A 23,603-nucleotide genomic window follows, 5' to 3' on the forward strand; every position below is an offset into this window, starting at 1 on the left:
TCTTTTTTTTTTACTGTATAGTTGATATTCTCTCTCTCTCACTCACTCTCTCTCTGTCAAAATAAAGACATTTCATGTCTTTGTAAGGAGGTAAACCTACAAAATCAGCAGTTGATCAAATTATTATTAAAACGCTGCTTGCTTGAACAGCTGATGATGGGCGTCCGTCCAGTAAGAGCTGTTGAGCTGTTTAAAGGCTGTCCATCATCCCTCGTACCAGCCTATCCCAGCGCAGAGGCGGGACACTAAGAACCAATCAGAGTGTTGCGGGCGGGGCGTGCTGTGGTCGTGCCTGCAGTCTCCGCCCCGCGGTGGCGCGAGGAGCTATCAGAGAGAGCAGGGGCTCGCGGCCTCAGCACTGATAACACGCTCACACATACACATACAGCGGAACGCGCGCGCGCGCAGATACACGGGCTTAACCGGGATCGCGGAGTGAGGAGTGAGGAAGAGCGCGTGCTGAATTTACTGGATTCTCTGTGAGAAGAGAGAGAGACACACAGTGGGAGAGTGACACTGACTCTGCTGTTAAAGGTAGGAGCTTCTGCAGATGATGAGGGTGGATGTGAGGGTGAGGGTGAGGGACAGGGTGTGAGATGATGGCGCAGGACCGTGCAGAAGGATGCTCGTGCCACCGGCTCCGCCTGTACACACACACACATAGTCAAGGGATTTAGTGTGATGCAGGCTGTGAGATTACAGCAGTGAAAGATGGGAGATATGGGAGATGGGAGCTCACAGCAGGTGCTTCGTCCTAGCAGGGGTCAGAAACCTCTGGACTCTTCTAGAGCTGCTCACTAGAGCTATACCAGTGTATAGTATTGTGCCTCAACTGCCCCACTTTAGGGAAGGGTAACCTACAACTACCCCATTAAGGGTGGACTAGACTAGAACTGCCCTTTGAGCAGTAGTCTATAGCCTAGAACTGACCACTGAAGAGAAGACTATCTATCTACCTTATAACTATTCCACAGCAAAACTGGTGGAGTCTAGTGACTATAGGCCTGTAGCCTGTAGATGCTCCACCAAGAGGTGGACTAGAAAATATATATAACCCACGTGAGACTTGTGAAGCCTAGTCATGATTTGCCTGTAGCCTGCAACTTCCAAATCAAGAGCTACACTAGCCTGTAACTGTCCAAGAAGGTGCTGAACTAGGCAAGAGCGTAGTAGGGTGGAATTGTCTATAGACGGCCATAAAAGAGTGGACTAACCTGTAAAACGGCCTATAAAAAGTGGACTATCCTGTAGCTGACACATCAAGATGGAAAGTAGCCTGTTACTGCAACCACAAGAAGAAGACTATAGTCGGTAACTGATCCAGCAGAAGGTGGACTAGCCTACTACAAATATCCACTGAGCAGTAGACTAGCCCAAAACTGACGACTAAAGAGTAGACTATCTATCTACCTTGCAACTAGCAAGACTGGTGAAGCCTTGTAAACATAGGCCTGTAGCCTGTAGATGCTACACAAAAAGGTGGACTAGCCTGTAACTGCCCTACAAATTGGTAGACTAGGCTATACTTGCCCCATCAAGAAAGAAACAAGTTTGCGGTACCTTATACCTCTTAACAGTGAGACTGGTTTAGCCTAGTCAAGCCTAGTCAAGATGGTCCAGTATAAAAAAGTGGGCTAGCCTATAACTGCACTAGAAGACAAAAAGGTGGAATATCCATAACTGCAAGAGTGGACTAATCTGTAACTTCCCATCAAAATGTGGACTAAGCTGTAGCTGCCTCACCAAAATGGGAATTAACATATAACTCTTCTTATAAGAAGGTGGAACAGCTAAGATATGCCACTGTAGTGTGGAACACCTCAAAATTTCCACACTCAGCAGAAAACTGCCCAAGCAAATGGTGTACTGGCCTGTAAATGCAGGGTTTAAGGTATAATAACTGAGAACTTCCAGACTTAGCAGTAGCCATGCCTATATCTGCTCCACTAAGAGGTATTGGAGCCTGGCACTTCACACAGAACAGTTGACTAGCCTAGATGTACCATTACAGGGTGGAAAAGCCTTTAGCAATTAGGCATATACTACATACTGCAAACTACATGCTTCTGGTAGGGCGTATAAGCCCATAAATGCCACATTGAGCAGTGGACGACTCTAGAACTAGCCACTGAAGGCTAGCCTACCTTAAAGCTTTCCCACACTGAGGCAATACTTGCCTAGTAAGCTGCCCCCTGAATTGCAGAGTAACCTACAACTGCCTACAGAGCAGTAGACTAGTTTAGAGCTGCCATTGCATTGGACTAGCCTTTGAGTACTATATTGAGTATTGAGTAATATATTTGCTTATATCATTAATTCCGACTCTTTAGATTTCCCAAGCCTTTAACTGTCTGAGCCAGTGGTATGCTAGATAAGAGCTGCTTGTTGAAGTGTGGACTATCTTAAAATCAGCCCACTGATTGGTGGACTGGTTGATTAAGGCCTACTCAGGGTTAGATCATTTAAAGCTATCCTACAATGTAGTGGACCAACCTATAACTTCAGTCAGGATTGGACTAGCCTAGATCTGCCACATCAAATAGGGTACAGTCCTTTAACTGCCATGCCAAGAGTTGGATTACCCTATGACTGGCTGAATCAAGTGGTGGCCCAGCCTGAAATTGCCCAGGGAAGGTTGGGCGAGCATAAAACTACCCCACCGATGACCAGACTAGCCTACATTTTTCCACTGATGGGTGAACAGCCTTACTGAATGGAGGACAAGCATTACTGACCCATTGAAGAGTGGAACAGCCTAAAATTGCTCTACTGAAAGTTGAGGGAAATAAGTATTTTCCCAACAAGGTGCACCTGCTCTTTAGAATTAACTCCCAGACTGGATGAATGGGCAAGAACAGCGGCAGCCTCCGTAGGAGGCCATTTATATTAGCTATTGGTGAGTGAAACCTCCTCTCTATTGGATGAAGGTAAAGCCAGTTTCTTGTCTTTCTAGTCGTGCTGTTGTGATATTAGTATTGAAATGCCTGGGGTTTCTACTGCAAAGCCTGGAATAGCGCACTGTTACCGGCAGGTCTATAGGGTGCAAGCAAGTAATCAGCTTTCCTTATATACCACATATTATTTCTAGAATGTAAGCATGTACAGTCATGCCCTGGAGCATGCCCCAAGGCCCTTGGGAGATTAATATCTGTGTAATTGCAGTCTCCATGATCACTACAGGGTTACATACACGCATATGTAGGTTTAATGACACCTGCTGTAGCATTATTGTTTGTGTTTAGCTAGGGGTATCTCTGAATCCATAGGTGTGGTTTTCAGATTTTTAATGGTTATAACACAGTGCTATTGAGTGTGTGCTGTATGAAAAGAGTGTGACTTTAATCCATTTATGATTACGGACATCCTTGTGGATTAATATGTCTGATCTAGGCCCAGCCAAATGGCTCACTAATCTATATGTGCAAATGTTCAATAGATGCTGAGATGTCGTTTGTTTACCACCCTGCTCTTAGCCTTGCTCCCACTTTTTGCCAGGTTTGGCTTTCCCTTTTGACATATGTTTAGCTACAGTTTTTTTTTTCAGTTGTTGTTGTCCAGTGAGTTTATAAGGAAGCAGATTATGCAGAGAAGAGATGGTAAGAGCTGAGCTTGGCTAGTGTTATCTTTTAGCCTAGTGCATAAATATGTTTGCTTTCCCATGCATTTACTTTATTGGATACTGAGTTTGGTATTCCCATAACTATAGCCTGGGGTCTGGAGGTGATAAGCTTGAATAGAGCTTTATCTCTAGTAAATATTGAGGGAAGTTATTATAATTACTTATTATTAGTCCAAACTAACTATAACTAACATTTTTTTAGAAAACTGGATCTTTTTATATCTCTGTTTTGTCACTTTGATGTATTGAACTGTTATTATTCAACTATGCAGGGGATCGTTGGTTTGAATCCTGTCCATGTAACCTGCCATCAGCACTGAGAGAGCACAATTAGCCATGCTCTCTCTGGGTGGGTAGATGGCGCTCTCTCCCCACATCACTCCAAAGGGTGGTGTCAATCAGCACAAGGTGTCTGTGAGCTGATGTATTGATACTGAGTCGCTGCACTTTCCTCTGAGAGCTCTGTGATGCTACTCAGCAATGCTACATCAGCAGCAGTTCAAAAAGAGGTGGTGGCTGACTTCACGTGTATCGGAGGAGGCATGTTCTAGTCTTCACCCTCCTGGTGTTGGAGCAGCACCAGTGATAGGAGGAGTCCTAATAAGTGGGTTGGGTAATTGGCTCTGTAAAATTGGGGTAAAAATGGGATAAAAATTCAAAGAAAAAAAATTATTCAACTATGCCAAGGAAGATACAATTAATTCCACATTCTAGGGCTACCCAGGTAGCCTGTTTAGACAGAGATGGTATAACCAGGCTTATGTAGCAGTATGTACTGTATGTAGTTAATATACAGGAAGACTATGGATGAATCGTGCACGTGTAGCCGGCCATCTGGCCAGTCAGTAACAGCCATCTGTCCTTCGATGATTCATCAGGCAGCACGCTTATTAACAAAGGTGTCTGTTAGTAAGACGCTGAAATCCTTTGCTTCCGTTACATACAGTAAGCTCTTTAAGAAGAGTGTGTGGAAGATTGTGTGGTAGGGAGACGGTAGGCTGAAGCACTGAAAGCGGAAACAGTCACTTACCTCAGTGTAGTCCTGGACTCCAGCCCCCATTACACACACCCTTGTCACACGCAATCATTAGGAGGTAACAGATTGCTAATGTCACGTCATATTTGTCATTTACCATGAAAAAAGTTAATGATTTAGTTAATAATCCTCAAGTGAAATCTACTGTATACCCGTTTACAAGATTTGGTGGAGTGATGCGATCAATATATGACTACACTGTTAGTCACATTTAAGCATGTGTAATGGTTTATAGACCCCAGTAAAGCACAGTACATTAATTATACTGACAAGTCTTCCAGTCACAGCTCAGAAAGCATTTTGTTATAGTACACACAAACACACACACACATACATATAAAAGAGACTGTATGTCATTATTTAAGATAAATGGGATTGCCCGCAGCCCACACTAGCAGATGACTTTGCCTAAGGGAAAATTGTAGATCTTCATCTTGCTTTAAAGCTTTAGTCGTACATCGGTCTCTTTGTTGTCTAGCCCAGAACACAAACAAAACAGAGATCAATTTGGGAGGTAGTGCTGTAACTAGTCACTTCGAAGGTGCCTGTCTTGTTGGACAGCATTTTAATCAAAAACAATCTCTGTAGGATTTACTCTCGGGAAACTTTTCAGAACCACAATACATCAGAACGCTCAGCGCCCACTGTAAAGTGTGTCTATTACTCTGTTCGAACCTTCATGACGGCTCTTATTTGTCCTTAAGTTTGGAAATACTGTGTAAACAATCATGAACTGACATACAAAAGCAATGATGTTGGGACAGGGACAGAGACACTAATAAATATCCTAAAAAATATACCTTTAAATAATTCTATTTCAAATTTTTCTCATTTTCTCCCCAATTTACACAGCCAATTACCCAACCCACTCATTAGGACTTTAGGACTCCCCCTATAACTAGTGATGCCCCAACACACCAGGAGGGTGAAGACTAACACATGCTTCCTCCAATACATGTGAAGTCAGCCACCACTTCTTTTTGAGCTGCTGCTGACAGCGACTCGGTTCTGATACATCAGCTCACAGACGCCCTGTGCTGTGGGGAGAGAGCGCCATCTACCCACCCGGAGGGAGCAGGGCCAATTATGCTCCCTCTGAGTGCTGGCAGCTTAATGGCAAAGCTGCATGAGCGGGGGTTCGAACTTGCAACCTCCCGCTCATAGTGGCAGCACTTTAGACCGCTGGACCACTTGGCGGGCAATAAATATACCTTTAAACTGGGCTAGCGAGCCAGCTAACCTGCTCAAGGAGATCTCTAAGCTACTCTGCTGAAAACAGTCTGACCATACACATTATTTAACCAGCTTAGCTCTTGACCAGCATAGGTTATGTTTTTGTGTTAGTTTGATGGTTTAGCAGCTCTACAAACATGATCTAACCAGCGTCAACAAGCTGGTCAACAAACATGAAATTGCTAACCCAGCAACAGGATGACCACCGTATGTTTGCTAACCCGGATACTGAGATGATCAGCACGGCCAAAATCAAAGAGCTGATTAACCAGCTAGTTAACTAGAGTAGGTTATGTTCTAGTTAGATTGTTAACTAAGATAGAGATATCTCTAGCCTGGCTATTAAGATTGCTAAACTGGCTGATGAGATCACTAACTTGGCTATTTTTTGCAACATTCAAAATCACTTAGGTTAGGGAACTAGGTATTAGGAAATGTAGTCATTGTTATAAATTGAGCTAGAGAGCCTGCTAGCCTGGCTAGTAAGCTTGTTTACGCAGCTAGTGAGATTGCTAACTCAACTAGTGAAATCACTAATCTGGTTTTTAAAATCACTAAACTGGCTGGTGATATTGCTAACCTGTTTAGTGAGGTTTCTAAAAGTTTTGGACCTAGCTTGTAAAGTTGCAAGATTTTACACAAGAGGGCACTGTGTGTACTTCAACAGCTTTTGGTCCTTTCCATCAATGTCACTGCGTATTCTTGTTCTTGACCACTGAACTATTTTGTAATGGGATGGCATTCCTTGTGGCAGACTTTGATTCTCTAGCCGGGAAAATGTGCCAATTAGCTACACCAGTAAGAGTCCTTAGGCAACACCCTTAGCCCTACATTCTTCTACCTGTGTAGCTCTGGATAAGAGCCTCAGCCAAATGCCTTGAAAATAAATGTCAAATTCCTTCCAAATGAACCGCACTAAATACATAACAAATGGCTATCCAGTTTTACACTTAGGACCACCAAGGAGTAGCAAGTTGCTGTAATAAATTGCGTTTCCATGAGAGCAAAACACGGCAGAGCTTTCTTATTTAAATTTTATTGTGTTTCAGCATTTTTAAGAGAGGTCTCAGAGATCTAAAGTGGAAGTGGAGTATAGAATGTCTCTTAAAAAGTGTCCAGTGGAAGCAAAAGGATAGAAGTACAGCTCTGGAAAAAAAAAGACCACTTCAGTTTCTAAATCTGTTTCTCTGATTTTGCTATTTATAGGTATATGTTTGAGTAAAATAAACATTGGTGTTTTATTCTATAAATTATGGACAACATTTCTCCCAAATTCCAAATACAAAATGGGGTCATTTAGAGCATTTATTTGCAGAAAATGAGAAATGGCTGATAATTTTTTTTTTTTTTATAAAAAAATGATGAGATGCAGAGCTTTTAAACCTCAAATAATGCAAAGAAAACAAGTTCATATTCATAAAGTTTTAAAATCAATATTTGGTGGAATAACCCTGTTTTTTACTCACAGTTTTCATGTTCCCCTCCACCAGTCTTACACACTGCTTTTGGATAACTTTGTGCCACTCCTGGTGCAAAAATTCAAGCAGTTCAGCTTGGTTTAATGGCTGTGATCATCCATTTTCCTCTTGATTATATTCCAAACATTTTCAATTTTCAATGTTTTTAATACCCATACATTCCAGCCCATGTTGTTGGTATTTGGTAATTTATATACATTGAATGGGGAAGAGAAAGACATGAAAGCATAATCCGACAAGATTGAGTTAAACCCCCCTGACCACAGGCCGGAGGAGAACAGAGGCTTTATGTTTGACCCTCCGTGTGTTCATTCTTCACCTGTGACCCCAGAATGCGATGGAGGAGATTGCACAGCCGCTCCTGTAGGAGCTTTAATTAAAATGAGAGGGATAGCTTTACAGGGAAGAGACCTGTGCAGGCATGAATGGCGAGGAATGAGACATGGAGGGGAGCTGAAGGATGGATGGTAGCTGATGGAGGAAGGGGGGGTAAATAAGGGGTGTATTGATTTTAAGTACGTTTGAGGCCTAATCAGAGATTCTGTCATTCCTAAAGCAGCAGCCTTTAAGTGATTTTTTCTTTTAAGGTGTGGACATAACAAAATAATTTTAATAATATAAAGCCAAATATATTTAATCTAGTGGTCTTTTTTCCTGAGAGTTTTTCTGGCCACATCACTTTGCTGGTTAACGGAGCAACTGCAGCGCTGCTAATGGCACTGGTATGAAAGCTACTGCAAACATGGAGGTATCAAAACAGCAAACTCAGCCTTTATTAGAGCTGGCAAGTTACTGGCAAGAAATGTTTTATGCAATTACACATTCTCACCACAGAGATCCCCAAATCCCCAAAACATACAGACCGTCACTTTAACCTTTAAGAATAGCAAGCATATTAAAGACAACTGACCCCTTTCTCACTGTCTGTGGAGACTGGGTGATGATTCAGGCCTTCAGTTAGCATCATGCTCCTGTTAAGCACCACAGAAGCAAGAACTTCACACTCTGTTTATGTGTGTTTGTGTGAGGCTCTTGCTGTACCCCCTCTTATCTCCATTAGCAGCTTGCTCATGTTTTGCCCCAAGTGTTTGTAAGAGTGTGTGAGCTGCAAAAAAGAGCCTGAGGCCATTCCGAGGTGAGGCGTGCACTCCACCAGCCAATCACAGGAGTGTATCCAGGGTGACAGTTTCCAGATTGGGTGTGGCCTTATCTTGTCCCTCCGAGATAAGTCAGTCTGGCACAATGTGACGAGACAGGGTTTTTTTTATTCTGCGCAACTTCTAGAAAGTTCTCAACACTGAGTCTGTGCGTCTGCTGTGATTGGGGCAGCTGTGTTTCTAATAAAGGGGCCTGTGGGTGGAAGTACACGGACAGTGTTTCTAAAAAAAAATGGGCAATACGTAGAAGCACAAGATAGGAAACGATGGCCCGTGTGAAGCACCAGCACAGCCATAGTGTGTTTGTGTGTGTGTGTGGAGCTGGATTTTAAAAAAGAGGTTAAAAATGATCTTGTTTTGTTTGCTTTGTCCACACTACACCCACTCTTGTGAGCAGTGAATTTAGCCTGTGTGAGTGTGTGAGAAACCCATACACTGATAGATGTGGTTATGTTATTATAGACTCACTTGTATGTTCATATGATGATAGTCATAGATTAACGGGCCCATATCCCATTATTTTAATGTATTTATTTATTATACTTCGATCAATTATTCATGAGTGGGGTTTTATATATCTAATAGTCATGATTTGTTTTTACATTAACACTTTCCAGCCTGTCTTTATTATTTAGAATTAAATAGGAAGTTTCTATTGTACACAGTGTACAATGGCACAGTGGCACAGTGTGAGGGACATTTTCTCTGTTCAAATTATGTAGTAAATCAAACATCGTGAAAAATGGAGATCTATATATATATAAAAGCAAATATGCCCTGTATTGCGCCTTATTCAGAAAGGCTACATTTAGGCTTAAGTGGTGTCTATAAACTGACATGCCAAATGTCATGGGACATTGGGACTGGTATTATGTCCCATGACTTTTGCCATTTTTCATGGAAGCAAAACAACACTGCACTGACCTGTGGGATATGTACTGTATATGTAATGCATTGTATGCAGATGTGATTTGTCGGATGTTAGACGCTTGTCTGTTTGCATGGACAGTTCTAGCCAGACAATGCTAGTCCTGATTATTACCACACACTCACTGTGCTGTCCACTGTAAGTGGTTATGCCTTCTATGACATATTCCCATTACATATGTGACAATGTGGGTTGAATGTTACATGTCAATTCAACTTTGGGCATGGCATATCCCATCCATTTGGCACCCACTATTAGGTCTTGCTCAAACCATGAGCATGCTGGCCAGTGTTCAACCTCACACACAAGATAACACCTCACAACAACTACAGTTGTGGGGATTCCCAGACAAGAGGTTACACTTTTTTTTCACTTTTGACATATTAGTGTACAACATTGTCTTATTTAAATGGGTGAAACGAGTAAAGTGAGTATTTATGTGATATAGGCCCTTTAACGATTATGTGCTGTATCTCCTGTTGTTCACTTTTTTTTGCAGTTCACACATGAGTAAAAAAAAAAAACATAAGGTTATCATGGTTACTCATGTGCGTGTATGGCCATTCAGAGTATAATTAGAATCATGCTGAATCATATAAAAGTCATAACACGAATCATGGTGAATTTGGTTTAGGGGGTTTAGGGGGGCATAGAACCATTTTCTAGTGAATCCTAATTGAATTACATCATTGCAAGCCTGAGATTTACACTCCTGTTCTGTATGAAACTGTGTGTGTGTCAGTGAGTGTGTGTGTGTGTGTGTTTCAGTGTTTTATGTTCGTCTCTGCAGCCAAAAAAAGGTTTCTAACACAATCAGGCCTGTAATGGATGCCTCATAAACGTCTATCAGGAGAGCCATTATAGTGCAGAGCAGCGCGGGTGGGCTTTAGTTTTATGCTCAGAGAGATCAATCAGCACAACACACACACACACACACACACACTACTAAATCAACAGTCATATTTGGGTTGGATGTAAAACCGTCTATCTTTCTAAAAAAATGTGCTGACACGACAATGTACATATTATTTGGAAAAGGCAAGGAAATTTGACTTTAATTTGATTTAATTTGATCAAAATAAATTTGATTTAAAACACAAACACAAGCAATGGTATAATAGTCACACACACCTTCAGTGTAGAGAAAAAGTGAATAATATGATAACAAACCCTCCCATAATGAAGTCTGATATAACCCCCTTAATTTACACCAGTGTAAAAAAAGTACACACACACACACACACACATACACACACACACACACTATCATCCCTACCCAATAAATCTATGTAATGTGCCACCCTGGGACAAAATTACAATGGCCAAGCTTAAAGCATTTAATCCCCCACTGTGTGTGTTTGTGTGCGTGTGTGTGTGTGTGTGTGTGTGTACAAGAGAATGATGTGGCCTTGCTGTAAACCCAGCAATCACATTACAGCCTCAAACATAACAGAGTTACACACATACACACACACTAATGTAATTCTGATGTATTATGTTTTAGTGCCAGTGACATAATACTTTAGTGTTATTATTATGTTCTAGCTTTGATATTAAAGTCAGAGCAACAAAAAGCAGCTCCACACACAAACACACACATATATATATGTATATATACATAGAGTAGCTTGTTTTCCTTATAAAAAAAGGGGTTGCTCTTTGCACACCTCCCTTAAAAATCAAGCTTGTTTGTTTTTTTCTGATGGTAAATGCTGTACTGTAGATCTTGTGATGATATTTTACAATTGTTGACTTCTTTACACATCATATATTGTGCTCTTGAGCTGAACTTGCCTAGATGGTCTGATCTGTTTATGTTTGCTGTTGTTTCCCTAGTAAATATGTTTGCACACAGTAAAATGGCAGATTTTTTAAATATTCTGAGATCTTTTCAAATCCCTTCCCAGATTCATGCATCTACGACCTTCTTTCTTAAGTCCTCAGATATTTCTGTGTAAATCAGTTCACTTTAACAGTAATTTTCCTGAACATTTAGGTGTCAATGTTCAGAAATTAGACACACAATTCACCCGAAAGCTTGTTGGGTGTTGGGCCAAATAAAGCAAAAACATAAGCAGAATTGATACAGAACAATAACAAATTATTTTACTTTGGCTGTGTACAGATTGCAGGCACAAAACCTGTGTAAAATAAAGGATCCATTAAAAAACACTTTTTTGTATCTATATTAGCATTGTAGCTAAAGAACAAGATGTATTTTGTCCTACATACCCCTATAAATGCTGCAGGATCCTAGGATTTATGAGATTAGTTTATATCAAACAAAAAACACAAAAAGCATCATTGGTACCACTTTAAAATAAGACTACCTTTATAAAGGGTTTATAATGGTTTACTTTACGGTTAGTGTATTAATGGTTTCTTATTAGGTTGTAAATGCCTTAAAAATCATTAATAATCAGTTATAACTTTCTACAAATGTGTTATAACTGATTATTAATTATTTTTAAGGCATTTACAACCTACTTAATAACCATTAATAAACTAATTGTAAATCATTTATAAACCCTTTATAAATGTAGTCTTATTTTAAAGTGGTACCGCATCATGTTCGTAGCTATGACCTCTTTTTAGCCTGGTGTACCATTATTTTTGTCAGGTAGTATAACGTGTGTAGTTTATTGTCTGGGTGTCACTTTTTGCTTTTTTTTAACATGTTGATGTGTGCCTCTAAGTAAAGAAATATGTATGCAACATCACTAGGGATTCTAACTGGTACACATACTGTAGATGTGTGAAAAAATATATCAGCTAGCTGTGGTTCTATATTCGGGAGGAACTCTGAAGGATCCAGTAAGTGTGTAAGCTGTAATTAAGTCTCAGTCGGATGCTGGAGGCCTGCTAAATGACCCAGATTAATGAGCACTCATATATATTACACACTCTGACCCTATATGAGGTTAGAGAGTGTATTAACCTTACACGTTCTAATGTTCTTAACCCTTTAAATGTCTGGAGTGTCTGTGGTGTTGTTGTTTTCATTAAAATTAAGAATTTTAAGCTTATTCAACAAGCTAATAATGCAAGTGAAAAAACTTGTTTGTATTAGTGATGCTGGTGGAATAGCTTAGTCAAGCTGGTCTTACTGGTACACCAGCTAAATCCTCAAATATACCAGCATTCAACTTGTCTGATGATTTAGTCAAATTGGTTTGGTCTTAATGGTTCTATTGTAATGCCAGTTAGGTACCAACTGTTTGAGCTGGTGGAAGAGCAGAGGGGGATGTAGGGATGTACAGTTGTGGTCAAAAGTTTACATACACTTGTAAAGAAACATAATGTTATGGCTGTCTTGAGTTTTCAATAAGTTCTACAACTCTTATTTTTCTGTGATAGAGTGATCGGAACACATACATGTTTGTCACAAAAAACAGTCATAAAATTTGGTTCTTTCATAAATTTATTATGGGTCTGCTGAAAATGTCACCAAATCTGCTGGGTCAAAAATATACATACAGCAACATTAGTATTTGGTTACATGTCCCTTGGCCATTTTCACGGCAACTAGGCGCTTTTGGTAGCCATCCACAAGCTCCTGGCAAGCTTCAGGTCGAATGTTTGACCACTCTTCTTGACAGAATTGGTGCAGTTCAGCTAAATGTGATGGTTTTCTTGCATGAACCCGTTTCTTTAGCACTGTCCACATGTTCTCAATGGGGTTTAAGTCAGGACTTTGGGAAGGCCATTCTAAAACCTTAATTCTAGCCTGGTTTAGCCATTCCTTTACCACTTTTGATGTGTGTTTTGGGTCATTGTCTTGTTGGAACACTCAACTGCGCCCAAGACCCAACCTTCGGGCTGATGGTTTTATGTTTTCCTGCAGAATTTGGAGGTAATCCTCCTTCTTCATTATCCCATTTACTTTCTGCAAGGAACCAGTTCCACTGGCAACAAAACATCCCCAGAGCATAATACTACCACCACCATGCTTGACAGTAGGCATGGTGTTCCTGGGATTAAAGGCCTCACCTTTTCTCCTCCAAACATATTGCTGGGTGTTGTGGCCAAACAGCTCAATTTTTGTTTCGTCTGACCAGAGAACTTTCCTCCAGAAGGTTTTATCTTTGTCCATGTGATCAGCAGCAAACTTCAGCCGAGTCTTAAGGTGCCTTTTCTGGAGCAAGGGCTTCTTTCTTGCACGGCAGCCTCTCAGTCCATGGCGATGTAAAACACGCTTGACTGTGGAGACTGACACCTGTGTTCCATCAGCTTCCAAATCCTTGCAGACCTGCTTCTTGGTGATTCTTGGTTGACTCTTGACCATCCTGACCAATCTCCTCTCGGCAGCATGTGATAGCTTGCGTTTTCTTCCTGATCGTGGCAGTGACACAACTGTTCCATGCACTTTATACTTGCGTATAATTGTCTGCACAGTTGCTCTTGGGACCTGTAGCTGCTTTGAAATGGCTCCAAGTGACTTCCCTGACTTGTTCAAGTCAATAATTGGCATTTTCAGATCCACACTGAGTTCCTTTGACTTTCCCATTGTAGCTTTTGTAGCTGAGTCTAATCACTGGGTCAAATGAGCCCTATTTAAATGGGCTCATGAGAAGTCAACAGCTGTAGTCAATCAGAATCACTTACAAGAAGTGAAGAGGCCATGACATGAAGCTAATTTGATTGACACAACTCGCTACATCACCAAAATTGACAAATTTTGTTGCTGTATGTATATTTTTGACCCAGCAGATTTGGTGACATTTTCAGCAGACCCATAATAAATTTATGAAAGAACCAAATTTTATGACTGTTTTTTGTGACAAACATGTATGTGTTCCGATCACTCTATCACAGAAAAATAAGAGTTGTAGAACTTATTGAAAACTCAAGACAGCCATAACATTATGTTTTTTTACAAGTGTATGTAAACTTTTGACCACAACTGTATGATGATATCGAATTCATATTGGTAACAACCGATCAATATATATATATATATATATTTTGGCCGATATTTTACACTGATACTTGCTGTTGTATTTATTGCATGCCAGAAAAGGCCTTATTGCTGTACCTGGCTGATTATGTAAGGTCATCCTGTTTTGTTTACCCTCCATGCAGATTTTTGCTGTTGTGTTATCTGTATGTCTTAAAGAAAAGAAACATATCAACAGCATATCTAGCAGTTGGAAAAGTTCAAGAGTGGTCACATTATATGGCTAAGATTAAGATTAGGGTTAGGTTTAGAGTCATCATGTTAGTGCCAGCACCATTGGCCGACGAATGCATAATGCAGGACCATAAGCACGCAGACCATTAAGATGACTTCCTTTAAAACCATTTCAATCATTTGCAAACATACTGTAATGGTGTCATGCCAGACTGTCATGAAGTGTCTTTTTTTTAACCATCAGCGTTGGTTGATATGGCTGATATTTTACACTGATACTTGCTGTTGTATTTATTGCATGCCAGAAAAGGACAAAATGATGCTAGCTACTTTAAAATGAATTGATTTAAGCTTCTTTTTTGTTTTATTAAGTATCTAGTCTCTCTGTAAGATAATAAAGTATATTAAAGCCATCAACCGATATATACGTGTGTAATATCGGATTTCGGCATCTGCCTAGAATTCCCACATTTAGTTCTAAAGCTGGAGGTTTACCAGCTTAAATCTTCTAGCTGGGGAGACCAGTATATATATTGTGATAATCATGCTGGTGGACTAGCTTGGTAATCTGGTTTTACTGGTAGATCAGTTAAATCATTAAGTTAGACCAGCATATTTGATGGTTTTGCTGGTCTTGTAGCACTTGACTGGCTGGTAATCTAAATGGTCTTGCTTGTGGACCAGCTTGGTAATGCCGGTCTTAATGGTGAACTAGCTTATTATCTATATGGTAGAACAGCATATAGGTTGTTTTTTCTAACTAAGTTGAGTGGTTGCAGGTGCTATATTAATGGTAGGCCAGCTAAATTGTTAATCTTAAAGACATATCAAAAACATATCCTACTCTGAGGGATGCCACCCTGACCAGCTTATGATAGCCAAGCTGTTGTTTATTTCTGCAGAGATTGTATTTACACTGGATTTATTTTGTTTGTGGACAGGTATATTTCATGGCAAAGTATTGCATTCAAATCATAATAAAATATCTCATTTAGTACTTAAAGCCATGGATGCGGGATTGGAAGTTGTGAAAAGCATTATATGCTTCAATTCCATTTCAAATCTGTGTCATTTGGGTCTCAGAGCAGATTACACACCAGCTTTCTGCCTCCAGTGGCCACTCAAAGCAGGGGGGCTGACTATGTGTGTGTGTGTGTGTGTTGTCATCTTCAAATGCAGTTGTGGGATTATGTGGCATGATGCTGCGAAATATACTTTTTAAATATTTCTGCCTATTATTATTGTGGTATCCATTCTGTTCACATTATATACTCATTGCCAAAAAATAGTTGCTCCCACAAGAAAAGAGTGGTCAGGAATTAAACTTAGTGTAAGGTTTGACATTGTGAGACAAGTAAATAAACCAAGTTTCAGAATCAGCAGTGCATGTGATTTAAGCATGGATAGGCCTTATTGCTGTACCTGACTGACTATATAAGGTAATCCTGTTTTGTTTACCCTCCATGCTGATTTTTGCTGCTGTGTTATATCTATGCCTTGGAGAAAAGAAGCATATCAAAAGCATATCTAGCAGTTGGAAGAGTTCAAGATTGGTCACATTATAGGGCTAAGATTAAAATTAGGGTTGGGTTTAGAGTCATAGTGTTAGTGCCAGCACCATTGGCAGACGGCTGCATAATGCAGGACCATAAGCACGCCAGCCATTACGATGACTGCCTTTAAAAGCATATCAACTTTGCAAAAAATGTTGCAATGGTGTCATGTCAGACTGTCATCGAGTGACTTAGAATGGCAGCTGGTCATCTTAATTGACAAGTCCTGCTCTTGTTTTGGTGCAGACCAACAAATATTTGGTGGAACTGTGTAGAAATGCATGGGATGGGATTATCACAAAACATTAATATATAATTAAATTTTACAACTTTATTTTAAGATGTCTGGCATGGCGGCAGGACCCCATACAATAGGACACCACTTCTGTATGTGTAGCTTAATAACTTTTCCCATGTCATATCAGCCTTAACTCACAGTGGGAGCTAGCCACAGTAGGGTAAAGCTTTCAAACATGGTGAAGGAATTTTCACTTACAGTGAGAGGTAGTAAGGCTAAAAAAATAGCCATATACACAACCAGAACAGTTGAAGTTTTGGATACAGAACTTCACTTTGGATCAGAAATGTACTGTAAATGTTGATACATGGTGTTGATACATATGGCAACATTTAATTGGGATATTATGACGTGTTTAGGTTTAAAAGCTGGTTTCCATCAAATAGCTAGTTCCTAACATGGACATAAAACTGACTACAGAACATCTTAATGTCTTTAGAGGCCTGTAAGGCCTACAGTATAAGATGGGTCCAGCCTGTAGAGCTGTAGAGCTGAGCTGTAGCCTGAGGGTACAGCGTTTAGGCTGAGTTTTGCTTGTTCAGGGAGGTGGACTGTATAAGTCTCCTTTGCCATAGCAACGGCTGTGTGATGTTATGTAAGACGGTAGGGAGAGGACTGTGAGGGTTGAGAAGGTTTATCACACACACATACACACTGACATACACACACTGGGAGATACACACACACTGGCCGATGCAGAGGGATATTTTTAGGGCTCGGTTCCTCAGTTTTGCACAGTGACGTGGGGAACACGCAAGAGAGAGAATATGCACCTTCTGCACAGAAGGTTCCGGACTGTGTGTGTGTGTGTGGGTGTGTGATGAATGAATGCTGAATTTACTGTACATACAGTCATAGTCATAAGGTGTATATTTACAAGTATGTACGCATATGTAAATAAACATTACAATTACTGTCTCATACTACTACTGTATTCGTGTGCGTTTAAGGTGGGGTGTTTTTGCTTCAGGCGATAACAATACTCAGCGATCAAGCATAACATTATGACTTCTTGTTTATACATATTTCTACACACATCATCCAGTTTATCAGATTCAATGGGCATATATAATCACACTGTAGTTTCCTTACTTTAATTCTTCTTCCGTTTTTCTGTATACGGTATTATCCTCCTTTCATCCTGTTCTTTAATGGTCAGGACCACCACAGAGCAGGTTTTATTTGGGTGGTGGTTTATCCTCAGCACAGCAATGACATTGACATGGTGATGTGTATAAGGTAGGTGCATGTTGTGTTGGTACGAGTGGATCAGACACAGCAGTGCTGCTGGTGTTTTTGAACACTCTACTCGATGTAGATGTAAAGTCAGAGACAGAAGCCCATTTGCTGCTGTGTACTTTGTGTTTGGTCATCCTCTGCTCATGTATCTGTGGTCACAGGACACTACCCACGCTGTTGGTGGATTGTTCTCAGTCCAGAAGTGACTTTTGGTATTTAAAATATAAAAACCAACATGTAAGTGTCACTGCAGTGCTGAGAATGACCCTTTACCCAAATAATAGTTTCTCTGTGGTGGTCTTGTGGGGTCCTGACCAGGTTGACATGTTTAAAAAGCATACCTCGTATCTAGTGAAGAGTCCGGAAGGCTTTAAACGTCTTTTAATTTGTTTTCGAATTAAGTAATTATTTGGTCTTTTGGTCTCTGCAGTGTTGCAGTAATGGTTTTAATCACAGTATTCAGTTCTGGTGTAAACTAAAGGTTTAAACACTAAAGAAAAAATTGTCCAATTAAGAATGTTCTCGTGGTATAGATACACAAGCTTTCTCATAGGTCAGGACTTTAGTGAAAGAACAGGAGGCTGTCAAAGTAACCACCAATATTAGTTTAACTAAGAATCAGCCAATCATTTGGATTTACAGTGCATGGGGCCACTGTAAAAGAATATGTCACTCAAGTTCACCCTAAGGTTCAAGATAGGCAGTAAACGTCTCCTCAACATCAGTGCATTATGTTACAGAAAAAATGATGATTAATGAAAGCTCAAAAGCATTGAGGAAGATTGGGAGTGCAGGAAGCACACTTGAATAGTCTGAAACAAGGCTCTCCTTAGTCACGGAGTGACGGCTCGGTTCTCCAGTAACGAGGCAGCTATAAATAATCCCAGAGAATTGCAGCTTTGAACAAAAGCTGTTCCTTAACTCAGAGAGGAAACATGGGGTGCTGCAAGTGTGTGAAGTGACAGGCAGTGTGTGTTATCTAATGTTATAAAAAAAGAGTGAGACCTTATAGATACTTATGTGAGCCATAGAGTTATAAGATGTGATAAGATGGCCAATAAGTAAAGGCTTGAACAGGTAGGTGTTTCTAATAAAGTGACCAGAAAGTGAAAGCACAAAGAGACAGGGGGTTCTAATAAAATGTCCAAAGAGTGGAAAGACAAGCAGATTGGGGTTTATAATAAAGTGGCCAGAGAGTGGAAGCACAAAGTGTTAGGTGTTTCTAATAAACTGGCCAGCAAGTTTAAGCAAAGGGAGGTAGGTGTTTCTAATAAACTGGCCCGTGAGTGAAAGCATAAGAAGATAAGGGTTTCTAATAAAGAGGCTAATGAGTAGAAGCACAAGGAGTTAGGTGTTTCTAATAAAGTGGCCAGTGAGTGGAAGCACAAGACGACAAGGGTTTCTAATAAAGTAACCAGTGTATTAAAGCACAAAATGATAGGGGTTTCTAATAAAGTGTCCATTGTCTTGATGCACAAGGAGGTTGGGGTTTCTGATAAAGTGGCCAGAGAATGGAAACCTCAGGGGGTGCTAATAAAGTGGTCAATGAGTGTAAGCATTAAAGCTGATGTCTCTAATAAAGTGGTCAGTGCGTAAAAGCACTAAGATAAGGGTTTCAAATAAAGTGGCCAGTGAAAGCTCCTCATTAGGCTCTTGCAGTCTAATATCTGAGTCTTACTCAACAGTAGAGACAGCAGGCCTCAGGAGAGGCGTGAGTGCAGGGTTAGGCGTGAGTGCAGGGTCTCACAAGTTAATAATTCAGGAGACAAAGTGAGATCACAGTGCAGATCAATACAGAGATCCATTCTCACTTCACACATCTCACATTAAAGGACCAGTAGGAGGGGTGTACTACAGATGCACTGAAATAAACATATTTGGCATATTTTTATTATTTAAGAAATGAAAAAACAAACAAACTACGATTTAAAAAAATATTTATTTAATATGCCAGCAGATGTAACAGCAAAGCACAATATATTTACCTCAGGAGTGCTATTAAGAATTTACTGAAGCAGTGCAATTTTAGTCAGAAACTTACCTCAGTAGTGCTGCTCTAGTCACATATGAGTGACATTTACACAGAGAACACTTTGAATAAACAAACAAATGCTAAAGCTTAAAGTTAGCACAGCTAACCCTGTACAGTGTACAGTGCCTATTTCAGCTGGAAAACAGTTGATTTGTGAAGACATAGCTAGTAAATGATGTCATAAGTGATGTTGAACTTTATACCATGTAATTTATGCGCAGAGTCAAGCGTAAAAATGCATCTGTCGGCTCTCTTTCTCACTCCTGAATTTGTATAGACCAGCAAATTGAACTGAAATGTTTGAGGAAACGTAATGTGACTTAAATTAGTTGATGAATAAGATGCTTGTCACCTCAAATGTTTATACAGAAATAAATCTAATTAAACATTATTCATTATGTAACGATTCTTTGTCATGCTTTTATTTGCTTATAATCTCATCTTTTCTGCGTTTCAGGCTGAACTGGGCCTGTTCATCTCGGACATGAACCTCCTCACTGACTGAGGTAAGTAAGCTAATACTGCTACCTGTCTCTGTCTTTCAAAGCTTAAAGAAATTCTGTACTTATTTATTTGTTTTTGTTCTCTGAAACAACAGATGGCAAACTCTTCAAGTGTCTCTCACTGGCTAATGTTCATATTAATAAGCCTTGCTGCTCACTTCCAGTTCTTTATATCCACATAAACCTGTTCTTTTAAAATTAAACTAAATTCATGATGTAAATTCCCTATTCCCTAACACAATTATGTAACAGTTTCTGCTAGTTAAACTGTACTCTGCTACTTCCAAACAGTCCCAAACTTACAACATGCCAGCAGGTCCTGGTTTGTTTGGTATTGTAGTTAGAGGTTGCAAGCCTATACTTCAGCTCAGCTGTGTTAGCTTAGCATATAGCAACATTAACATAACATTCAAATTGTCAACCCAGCTAACAGACAATGTTAAAAGAATGTTTACCAACATTTAAAAAGGTTCCAGAAAGGTTAGCCTGTAAAATTACAAAAATAATGTTTTAGGAACGCTCTGAATATCTTTGACACAATAATGGTTTGCATCACAACGTTATTTGAATGTTTCTCACATAACACTAACGTTCCTGGATAGACGAATGTTATCAGAACCAGAACCAGAATGTTTGTCAAGCTAATTTTCACACATAATGCTAAAGTATAAGATGCTAACAATTTGGGTTGCTTTGCTAACAATTAGCATCCACAATTAAAACTATGCATTGTGTTAATAAAGCACAATTGTTAGCATTAGCAGTTAGCAAACAAGAATAGACCAGCAGAAGCTACACACACTGCTGCTTTTTAGAGCTCTGAGGAAAAAAAAAGTCTGCAGTGTTTGCTCATTGACCCCAACCCAAAAGATTTGCTCAAGAGTCAAAGTGGATTAAAGTGAAGAAATATATAGCCTGAGGAGATGTTTTAACTGGGCTGCAGTCACAGTTACAGCATTTTTGTTGTTGTCATAATCTGAATTTACTTTTAATACATTCAATATTTTAATACATATTGTCGTGTTTTTGCGTCCTCACTGTATGAGGCTAATGTTTTTTTTTTGTTTTTTTTTTGCTAGCGTCTGGGCTAACAACTCGCTCACCTTGCTTTCCTTAGTGCCCTGGCACTTGTAAACTGGGCTTCGCTAACGAGTGTGGGGAGTAGTGTGAGAGTAGACTTGCCGCCTTTCAGAAATGAAAATAAGGGATGCCCACCACAGCTCCTCTAAGCCAGGCCACATTGAGCTGACTTCTATGGCGTCAAAATATAAAAATATACTTAGGAATTTGATATATTTAAATAAAACCAATATTTGACCATTTTTTTTATTTTATTTTATAAATTGATTTAAAAAGTATTAACATTTTGACACAAAATACACAGAAATGAATACAAACATTTTTAATCTTGGATATATATGTATTTGTTTAATTTTATTTATTTAATATTTAATACATTTATTTAATTTATTTACTTAACAAAAGTTAAGTTTGTACATTATTAAACATATTCCAACATTCCCAAATTGATGCATTCTTCTTCTTGCCTTGAGATTTCAATTTTACAACCCAGTTGCCTCTGTGTTTATGTGTGTGTGTTGTGTGGGGTTTACTGGGTGCTGCTGACACACTTATTCCTTCGAGTGGTGCACTGGGGGAAGGGTGATAATGACTAAACTGACTGAAGGAGTGTAATGTCACTCATACTATACCTTTCTCCCTCTCTCTCTATTCATATATTTTCTCCCAACTCCCTCATATTCTTTTTACATCCCTTACTTTTATCTGACTGACTGTCAGTCTATTTATCTGACTATAGGCCTGTCACAATCAGATATTTTTGTGGTCGATATATATAATTCCAGATATTATTGAGATAAATGATATTATTGTAATTTTTAAGACCAATAAATGGCACTGATATACTGATAATAGAACAGCATAACAAACCATTTATACCCTTTTAAGAACAACAATTTTAATTAATCATAGATTAATTAAATAGGGAAATATATATATATTTTAAATATTTACTGTTCACTGTTATATATGTGAACAAATCTACAAATAACCACAATAGACATTATCACGATTATTAAATATATTATTGAAGTCGATTGTGCCTTATTGTGCCTACTGTGTTCAGCTTAAAATACATATTAGATAAATATACTAAAAATAATGTATGTAGTACTGTCAGTATATTTGTAGATATTCATTTTCAAACGTGTCAATGTCTATCCAGACCTCCTCCACACTGATGCTAACAACAAGCTAGCACTGACATCCAGACAAGCTGACCTGTTTTAGCCCATTACCCTGATGCATACTGGCTCCAGACTGGGGGTAGTGGGTTCAGTGTTTTGTGTGTTGGTGTGTGTGTGTTTGTACAGTATGTGTGTGTGTGCATGCCCAAAGTAGCTTACAGTGAACAAACATCTGGGGCATATGGAGAGGATTAGCATGCTAAAACTAGCATACTATTCCTGCTTCCTTGCTAATGGCGATGTTATCTATAGGCTACCTCACAGAATTCCTTCTTACAGTCTCTTACAGTAATGTTTACACTTCGCTTGGTGTAAAAAAAAGCCTTGCTTCAGGGGCTTTTCTACAACCCTGGAGAATATTCAGCTACAGCTTTGAGGTTTTCAAAAGAGCACAAAAGCTCTCAGAGCTTTCCAGTGAAGCTTTTGTGAGGCGCAAAGCTAAAAAAGCCAGAAAAGCCCACAAAGAAACATCATAATGGAGCTCATAGACAACAGCAGCTCTTCTCTCAGAGTTTTAATCATGAAAATGCTGAGTTTAGCCACACGCCACCCGGTTCTCCACACAGCCCATGCTACCTACAGACTACCAAGGTTGTTATAGCAACTAGAAATCAGTGTGGGCTCCACATGCTGTATCTGTGTTATCTTCAGTGATCTGTATGTGGGTATGTTTATGTAAGATCTCATCTCAAACATGCATATCTTTCTCTTTTTCTCTCACTCTTTCAGTGTGACCTCATCAAGAGGAACCCTTTCTGTTATCCCAAATGATGATGCAAAAGGTAACGTTCATCCACCATGTGCCTTAGCACAATAGTTAGGATAAATATATACAGCTCTGGAAAAAAATTAAGAGACCACTTCAGTTTCTGAATCAGTTCCTTTGATTTTGCCAGCCATGTATAGATATAGCTTTGAGTAAAATGAACATTGTTGCTTTATTCTATAAACTACGGACAACATTTGTCCCAAATTCCAAATAAAAATATTGTCATTTAGAGCATTTATTTGTATGAGTTGTATGAGTTCAGAAATCTATATTTGGTGGCATAACCCTGGCTTTACAGTTTTCATGCATCTTGGCATGTTCTCCTCCACCAGTCTTACACACTGCTTTTGAATAACTTTA

The 23,603-nt window shown here is 39.5% G+C and overlaps 1 protein-coding gene across 1 annotated transcript in view; it reads left to right on the top strand.

Moving 5' to 3' along the window:
- Nucleotides 1-316: 316 nt before the first annotated feature.
- LOC103046862 (dematin) overlaps nt 317-23,603 on the top strand; it is a 37,798-nt gene continuing 14,511 nt past the window's right edge. Inside the window, exons 1-3 of the mRNA XM_007247109.4 lie at nt 317-534; nt 20,162-20,210; nt 23,204-23,256. Coding sequence (XP_007247171.3) covers nt 23,242-23,256 — 15 coding nt within the window. The 5' untranslated portion in view covers nt 317-534; nt 20,162-20,210; nt 23,204-23,241. The remainder of the gene's footprint in view (nt 535-20,161; nt 20,211-23,203; nt 23,257-23,603) is intronic.

The sequence above is a fragment of the Astyanax mexicanus genome, chromosome 12 (assembly GCF_023375975.1).
Source record: "Astyanax mexicanus isolate ESR-SI-001 chromosome 12, AstMex3_surface, whole genome shotgun sequence".
Lineage (NCBI taxonomy): Eukaryota > Metazoa > Chordata > Actinopteri > Characiformes > Acestrorhamphidae > Astyanax > Astyanax mexicanus.